Source organism: Palaemon carinicauda, chromosome 37, assembly GCF_036898095.1.
Source record: "Palaemon carinicauda isolate YSFRI2023 chromosome 37, ASM3689809v2, whole genome shotgun sequence".
NCBI lineage: Eukaryota > Metazoa > Arthropoda > Malacostraca > Decapoda > Palaemonidae > Palaemon > Palaemon carinicauda.
This window is the reverse complement of record NC_090761.1, coordinates 450,880-460,879: the sequence shown is the minus strand read 5'-3', so window position 1 is coordinate 460,879 and position 10,000 is coordinate 450,880. Positions and strand designations below refer to the sequence as shown.

General features: G+C 34.4%; 1 protein-coding gene across 1 annotated transcript; it reads left to right on the top strand.

The window, feature by feature from the left end:
- Window positions 1–6,428: 6,428 nt before the first annotated feature.
- LOC137629844 (pro-resilin-like) lies at window positions 6,429–7,146 on the top strand. The gene is made up of 3 exons (XM_068361489.1): window positions 6,429–6,488; window positions 6,633–6,743; window positions 6,877–7,146. The coding sequence occupies exons 1-3, from the start codon at window positions 6,429–6,431 to the stop codon at window positions 7,144–7,146; spliced, it is 441 nt and encodes a 146-aa protein (XP_068217590.1).
- The last annotated feature ends 2,854 nt before the right edge of the window (window positions 7,147–10,000 follow it).

Below are 10,000 nucleotides of genomic sequence, written 5' to 3'. Positions count from 1 at the left end.
ATCCATATTGACTCATTAGGGGTAATTTGAATGAATTACTACCAATTGTGTCACGTGGTGGGCCGGGATATCGGGTAAAACTCAATGGTAAGAGACTGATGTCTAGCCAGGTAAATCCTCGGACAGCTAGGTAGTGTCAGGTTCCGATATCTTTTATGGTCTCTCGTGGCATGGTTCGTTTCGACCTGGCCTTTCATTAGAAGGGGCTAGCGTTCGATTCCAAGTATGAGGTAGAAATTTATTTCTATTTGAACATGATATTGTGTTGATATTTATCCATATTGACTCATTAGGGGTAATTTGAATGAATTACTACCAATTCACGTGGTGGCCAGGATATCAGGTAAAACTCGCTGGTAAGAGATTGATGTCTCACCAGGTAAATCCTCGAACAGCTAGGTAGTGTCAGGTTCCGTTATCTTTTATGGTCTCTCGTGGCATTGTTGGTTTCGACCATGCCTTTCATTAGAAGGGGCTAGTGTTCGTTCCCAAGTATGAGGTAGAAATTTATTTCTATTTGAACACGATATTGTGTTGATATTTATCCATATTTACTCATTAGGGGTAATTTGAATGAATTACTACCAATTGTGTCACGTGGTGGGCCGGGATATCGGGTAAAACTCGCTGGTAAGAGACTGATGTCTCGCCAGGTAAATCCTCGGATAGCTAGGTAGTGTCAGGTTCCGATATCTTTTATGGTCTCTCGTGGCATGGTTGGTTTCGACCTGGCCTTTCATTAGAAGGGGCTAGCGTTCGATCCCAAGTATGAGGTAGAAATTTATTTATATTTGGACACGATATTGTTTTGATATTTATCCATATTGACTCATTAGGGGTAATTTGAATGAATTACTACCAATTGTGTCACGTGGTGGGCCGGGATATCGGGTAAAACTAGATGGTAAGAGACTGATGTCTGGCCAGGTAAATCCTCGGACAGCTAGGTAGTGTCAGGTTCCGATATCTTTTATGGTCTCTCGTGGCATGGTTGGTTTCGACCTGGCCTTTCATTAGAAGGGGCTAGCGTTCGATCCCAAGTATGAGGTAGAAATTTATTTCTATTTGAACACGATATTGTGTTGATATTTATCCATATTGACTCATTAGGGGTAATTTGAATGAATTACTACCAATTGTGTCACGTGGTGGGCCGGGATATCGGGTAAAACTCGCTGGTAAGAGACTGATGTCTCGCCAGGTAAATCCTCGGACAGCTAGGTAGTGACAGGTTCCGATATCTTTTATGGTCTCTCGTGGCATGGTTGGTTTCGACCTGGCCTTTCATTAGAAAGGGGTTAGCGTTCGATCCCAAGTATTAGGTAGAAATTTATTTCTATTTGAACACGATATTGTGTTAATATTTATCCATATTGACTCATTAGGGGTAATTTGAATGAACTACTACCAATTGTGTCACGTGGTAGGCCGGGATATCGGGTAAAACTCGCTGGTAAGAGACTGATGTCTCGCCAAGTAAATCCTCGGACAGCTAGGTAGTGTCAGGTTCCGATATCTTTTATGGTCTCTCCTGGCATGGTTGGTTTCGACCTGGCCTTTCATTAGAAGGGGCTAGCGTTCGATCCCAAGTATGAGGTAGATATTTATTTCTATTTGAACACGATATTGTTTTGATATTTATCCATATTGACTCATTAGGGGTAATTTGAATGAATTACTACCAATTGTGTCACGTGGTGGGCCGGGATATAGGGTAAAACTCGATGGTAAGAGACTGATGTCTAGCCAGGTAAATCCTAGGACAGCTAGGTAGTGTCAGGTTCCGATATCTTTTATGGTCTCCTGTGGCATGGTTCGTTTCGACCTGGCCTTTCATTAGAAGGGGCTAGCGTTCGATTCCAAGTATGAGGTAGAAATTAATTTCTATTTGAACATGATATTGTGTTGATATTTATCCACATTGACTCATTAGGGGTAATTTGAATGAATTACTACCAATTCACGTGGTGGCCGGGATATCGGGTAAAACTCGCTGGTAAGAGACTGATGTCTCACCAGGTAAATCCTCGGACAGCTAGGTAGTGTCAGGTTCCGATATCTTTTATGGTGTCTCGTGGCATTGTTGGTTTCGACTTGGCCTTTCATTAGAAGGGGCTAGTGTTCGATCCCAAGTATGAGGTAGAAATTTATTTCTATTTGAACACGATATTGTGTTGATATTTATCCATATTGACTCATTAGGGGTAATTTGAATGAATTACTACCAATTGTGCCACGTGGTGGGCCGGGATTTCGGGTAAAACTCGCTGGTGAGAGACTGATGTCTCGCCAGGTAAATCCTCGGACAGCTAGGTAGTGTCAGGTTATGATATCTTTTATGGTCTCTCGTGGCATGGTTGGTTTCGACCTGGCCTTTCATTAGAAGGGGCTAGCGTTCGATCCCGAGTATGAGGTAGAATTTTATTTCTATTTGAACACGATATTGTTTTGATATTTATCCATATTGACTCATTAGGGGTAATTTGAATGAATTACTACCAATTGTGTCACGTGGTGGGCCAGGATATCGGGTGAAACTTGAGACTGATATCTCGCCAGGTAAATCCTCGGACAGCTAGGTAGTGTCAGGTTCCGATATCTTTTATGGTCTCTTGTGGAATGGTTGGTTTCGACCTGGCCTTTCATTAGAAGGGGCTAGCGTTCGATCCCAAGTATGAGGTAGAAATTTATTTCTATTTGAACACGATATTGTGTTGATATTTATCCATATTGACTCATTAGGGGTAATTTGAATGAATTACTACCAATTGTGTCACGTGGTGGGCCGGGATATCGGGTAAAACTCGCTGGTAAGAGACTGATGTCTCGCCAGGTAAATCATCTGACAGCTAGGTAGTGACAGGTTCCGATATCTTTTATGGTCTCTCGTGACATGGTTCTTTTCGACCTGGCCTTTCATTAGAAGGGGCTAGCGTTCGATCCGAAGTATGAGGTAGAAATTTATTTCTATTTGAACACGATATTGTGTTGATATTTATCCATATTGACTAATTAGGGGTAATTTGAATGAATTACTACCAATTCACGTGGTGGGCCAGGATATCGGGTATAACTCGCTGGTAAGAGACTGATGTCTCACCAGGTAAATCCTCGGACAGCTAGGTAGTGTCAGGTTCCGATATCTTTTATGGTCTCTCGTGTCATGGTTGGTTTCGATCTGGCCTTTCATTAGAAGGGGCTAGTGTTCGATCCCAAGTATGAGGTAGAAATTTATTTCTATTTGAACACGATATTGTGTTGATATTTATCCATATTGACTCATTAGGGGTAATTTGAATGAATTACTACCAATTGTGTCACGTGGTGGGCCGGGATATCGGGTAAAACTCGCTGGTAAGAGACTGATGTCTCGCCAGGTAAATCCTCGGACAACTAGGTAGTGTCAGGTTCCGATATCTTTTATGGTCTCTCGTGGCATGGTTGGTTTCGACCTGGCCTTTCATTAGAAGGGGCTAGCGTTCGATCCCAAGTATGAGGTAGAAATTTATTTCTATTTGAACACGATATTGTTTTGATATTTATCCATATTGACTCATTAGGGGTAATCTGAATGAATTACTACCAATTGTGTCACGTGGTGGGCCGGGATATCGGGTAAAACTCGATGGTAAGAGACTGATGTCTCGCCAGGTAAATCCTCGGACAGCTTGGTAATGTCATGTTCCGATATCTTTTATGGTCTCTCGTGGCATGGTTGGTTTCGACCTGGCCTTTCATTAGAAGGGGCTAGCGTTCGATCCCAAGTATGAGGTAGAAATTTATTTTTATTTGAACACGATATTGTGTTAATATTTATCCATATTGACTCATTAGGGGTAATTTGAATGAATTACTACCAATTGTGTCACGTGGTGAGCCGGGATATCGGGTAAAACTCGCTGGTAAGAGACTGATGTCTCGCCAGGTAAATCCTCAGAGAGCTGGGTAGTGACAGGTTCCGATATCTTTTATGGTCTCTCGTGGCATTTTTGGTTTCGACCTGGCCTTTCATTAGAAGGGGCTAGAGTTCGATCCCAAGTATGAGGTAGAAATTTATTTCTATTTGAACACGATATTGTGTTGATATTTATCCATATTGACTAATTAGGGGTAATTTGAATGAATTACTACCAATTGTGTCACGTGGTGGGCCGGGATATCGGGTAAAACTCGCTGGTAAGAGACTGATGTCTCGCCAAGGTAAATCCTCGGATAGCTGGGTAGTGTCAGGTTCCGATATCTTTTATGATCTCTCGTGGCATGGTTGGTTTCGACCTGGCCTTTCATTAGAAGGGGCTAGCGTTTGATCCCAAGTATGAGGTAGAAATTTATATATAATTATATTTATATATATATATATATATATATATATATATATATATATATATATATATATATATATACATATATATATATATATATATATATATATATATATATATATATATATATATTTAGGTAACACAGGATGTGGATAATTGCCTAATGTGTACATTAATCAGTCGGTGTACATAAAGTTTACAATATGTTAACATTAGTCCAATCTTTCCAGTTGTTTAAATTTTACAGCTCATTTTAACCAGATATGAATATGACTGCCTGATTTAAACATATATTATGGTTTAGTGTTGAAGTGGATATTAATCCAACATACAACCCACAGGTGGTTGCAACAGAAGGCAACAATGATAATGTAGAGATAATTTAAAGAATTTCACTTTTTCTGAATAAATACAAACATAATTCAATATAAGTTAAAAATAAATAAGTCAACAGATCTCAGGGTACAGTTGCGTCCAATAGGAAATTTTTGCATAATCTGGCCGGGTAAAAGCACAAGTTGCTTTTGAATTATTTTGTTATTCAGCCGCATCTCTGTCATGTACAAAGAGTAGTACAATGACACTTTGCATATCCTTGCCCATCAGTGGCTCTTGCTGTTTCTGTTCTAATTGATAGGTAGAGAGCAAGAACCCCTTCAGACTTTATCAGGGGCTGTTTGATTCCACTTAAAAAAACTGCCTTATATTTTAGTTCAAGAATTCACTCCGACAATTAATAGTGTATAGACCATCATATTTCTTGAGGATCACCACTAACAGATTTTTAGAATCTGCTACCCCACAATCGAATTTGTCGGTCAGCATTGCAAACACACAGGGCTCCGTAATTTGCTTGACTTTATAGTCATACGTAGATTGGGCTCCTTAAGAATAATTTATTGATAAAACCTGTATCCGTAGATCACGCTGGATGGTGGGTTTGATGACAGCATTCTCAGCCTTGCCTTTCACTGTTTGACGTAGCTTAAGTTCAAAGGCAGCTTGATCCATAATGCATAAAACGAAACAGAAAAGATTAAGAAAATATAAGGTAAGGTTCTTTATGAAATTCATAATTGGATACAGCTTAATATCACCGAATGTGAAAGTCAGGCACTAAATTCAATCACCACAAGTCCAACTGTGTGCCACCACTCACTCACTGCCATCATATCCAGGTTAGTTCTGACTTGCTCCTCATTTACCCTGTCCACAACAATTCACTGACAGACCCAAGATTTCGAACCACCTTTAAGGAACACTCCAATTACAGCGGTTCGTCATTCAATTCACATTAGGCAAAATACCAGCGCGTAATCTGAAAATCATGCCTAAGGTGAAAATAAAGCAAGTCATTTGCCTATCGTGAAAATTGTGCATACAAATTCGTTAAATATGGATATTAGGCAATTTTTCAGCCTGATGTTCACGTTCAGCAATTATTCATATTATGCATAGCTAATATATATATATATATATATATATATATATATATATATATATATATATATATATATATATATATACATTATATATATATATATATATATACATTATATATATATATATATATATATATATACACACACACACACAGAAACACACATATATATATATATATATATATATATATATATATATATATATATATATATATATATATATATATATATATTAGTGTTTATGTTTAAATTACACGTATATAAATAAATATAAATAAGAGACTAAGAACGTTAATAGAAACACTTCACATTATTATAAGAAAACCGATTCATGAATAAAGCAAAGGCTCTAAATATGTATGTAGAAAAAATTACATAAATAAAATTTTAAATAAAAAAAAATACACGGTAAGAAAGATTAAGAGAATCTGGATTTTAAAATTTTGAAGAATTATATCAAACAAAAGACTGCTCATGTGATGTTCTGGCTATGTTTTGATATTGCCTTCATTATTACTAGTCCCAGTTGCACTCCGCGATACAACCGTTATAGGATGTTTGATTAGGACTCTAATGATACATTTTAGCATCCTTTCCTGTCCGTGACTTTCTGGGATCGTCACTTGATGCACGAACGGATTGAGATGGCCTGGCTATAAAAGAGATGCCAGGCCTTCCTCGCCATCAGTTCTTCTTGGACGTCTCTAGCATCATGGAAGGAAAGGTAAAGGATTCCTAAAGATAAAAAAAAATTAAGTGATTTAAGAATATTATAGTTTACATCAAAAACTGAATTTCTCTTGAAATTTTCTAAATTGAGATGGGGACACAAACTCCTAAACCCTAAAGAGAGATAAATGTGTTTCAGGTGTTAATCTTGGCCGCCATTGTAGCACTTGCTGTTGCAGAGCCTCCCAGATCCTATGGCCCTCCACCATCCCAGTCCTACGGACCACCCAATGCATCAAACGGACGTTTTGTAAGTGTCTATGATTAATAGTTTTACCCAATATGAAAGAAAGGAATATATTACCAATATAAAGACATGTCAAGTTGAAAGAAAATAAAATGTTTTTATTTTTCTTCATTTTATTATTGCTTTAACCTCTCAGCCTCCAGCTCATTATGACTTCGAGTATGAGGTAAAGGACCGTCCTTCAGGCAATGATTTCGGCCACCAGGAATTGCGAAGGGGTGACAACACTGATGGATCTTATTTCGTGATTCTTCCTGATGGTCGCCTTCAGAAGGTCACTTATGAGGTCAACGGAGATTCAGGTTTCTTGGCCGAGGTCACTTTTGAAGGAGAAGCTCGCTACCCAAGGCCACAGACCTCCACTCACAATGGATACCCAACGCCCAAGTCCTCCTCTTATGCCTAAACTCATTATCTTCCTGATCAAATGTCACTAACTGTTTAATCGTCTAAAATATAACTCAGATTGGTTAATATATATTATGAATTAATTGTTTGTGTTTGTTATATCCCTTAAAAATATCCTTTGACTAATAATAAATCACATATATTCAAAGGAAATTATAAAAAAAATTTTCTATAGATATGCAAGCCAAATGAATACGCTCTGCTAATCTTTGTCAATATCGTGTAGATTTTCTCTTCATATCATCACACAGCTTGCCAACACTTTCCTTCAAACAACCAACCTTCACCATCATTTTTTTTTTTTTTAATAACTACTTTTCAATCTATGAAAAATGATCCAAGAATAGTTGTGTTCAATAATTGGTCTACTTTCACATTTTTTTCCCACAAGACACATTCGGTTTCTTCTATATTTGTAATAAGAGTAAAACGTTTATTATTTTCATTTGATGACTTTTCTTATCTTATCTCTTTTAAAAACAACTGCATCGGAAAAAAATTAATATGTTCCATTTAAACTGTAATTCTATTTAGGTCTTAAATGACTCTATTTACTGGGTCTTTCGAGAGTAAAGAATTAGGAAAAATTAGGAATAATCGAAACACATCAGATGAACAACTTACAATCAGGCTTGAATATATAATTATACTTACCATTTGTAGGGTTTGAAAAATGGCTGAATTTTAGGGGAAAAAATTCACAAAGACTCAGTAATAAAATTATTAAAACTAATGACAATTATGGTTTCTAAAACTATTTCATAGTGTCAGTAGAGTATCCTAACATGTCATGAAATCTCATCTAGTTGAAAACAGTGAGGATGATTAAGCAGACGTAATGAAACAGCGTATAAAAAAAGGAAATAGAGTATAATTGTTATCAATATAAAAGTAAACACATTTGAATAGGAGGAGGTGACTTAAATGCTTTAGCATTTGTATATGTATATATATATATATATATATATATATATATATATATATATATATATGTATATAAATATATATATATATATATATATATATATATATATATATATATATATATACATATATATATGTCTGTATATATACGCACGTATATTTATATATATATATATATATATATATATATATATATATATATATATATATATATACATATATATATGTCTGTATATATACACACACACATATATTTATATATATATATATATATATATATATATATATATATATATAGATATATATATATATATATGTATAAGTGTATATATAAATGTATATATATATATACTGTATATGTATATATATATATATATATATATATATATATATATATATATATACACATACATATAGGAATTATATATATAAATATATATATATATATATATATATATATATATATATATATATATATATTTATGTATATATATATATATTTATATATAGATAAATATATATAATTATATATATATATATATATATATATATATATATATATATATATATATATATATATATATTTATACATACATATATGAATTATATATATAAATATATATATATATATATATATATATATATATATATATATATATATATATATATATACAGTATATATATATACTGTATATATATATTTATGTATATTTATATATATATATATATATATATATATATATATATATATATATATATATATAATTCTATATATATATATATATATATATATATAGATATATATATATATATACACACACACACACACACACATATATATATATATATATATATATATATATATATATATATATATATATATATATATATATTTATTTAAGTTACACAGGATGTGGATGATTGCCTAATGTGTATATTAATCAATCGGTGTACATAAAGTTTACAATATGTTAACATTAGTCCAATCTTTCCTGTTGTTTAAATTTTACAGCTCAATTTAACCTGATATCAATATGACTGCCTGATTTAAACATATATTTTGGTTTAGTGTTGAAGTGGATATTAATCCAACATACAACCCACAGGTGGTTGCAACAGAAGGCAACAATGTTAATGTAAAGGTAATTTGAAGAATTTCACTTTTTCTGAATAAATACAAACATAATTCAATATAAGTAAAAAATAAATAAGTTAATAGATCTCAGGGTTCAATTGCGTCAAATAGAAAATTTTTGCATAATCTGGCCGGGTAAAAGCACAAGTTGCTTTTAAATTGTTTTGTTATTCAGCCGCATCTTCGTCATGTACAAAGAGTAGTACAATGACACTTTGCATATTCTTGCCCACCAGTGGCTCTTGCTGTTTCTGTTCTAATCGATAGGGAGAGAGCAAGAACCACTTCAGACTTTATCAGGGGCTGTTTGATTGCACTTAAAAAAGCTGCCTTATATTTTAGTTCAAGAATTCCCTCCGACAATTAATAGTGTATAGACCATCATATTCCTTGAGGATCAATACTAACAGATTTTTAGAATATGCTACCCCACGATCGAATTTGTCGGTCAGCATTGCAAACACGCAGAGCTCCGTAATTTGCTTGACTTTACAGTCATACGTAGATTGGGCTCCTTAACAATAATTTATTGATAAAACCTGTGTCTGCAGATCACGCTGGATGGTGGGTTGGATGACAGCATTCTCAGCCTTGCCTTTCAGTGTTTGACGTAGCTTAAGTTCAAAGGCAGCTTGATCCATAATGCATAAAACGAAAGAGAAAAGATTAAGAAAATATAGGGTAAAATTCTTTATGAAATTCATAATTGGATACAGCTCAATATCACCGAATGTGAAAGTCAGGCACTAAGTTCAATCACCACAAGTCCAGCTGTGTGCCACCACTCACTCAC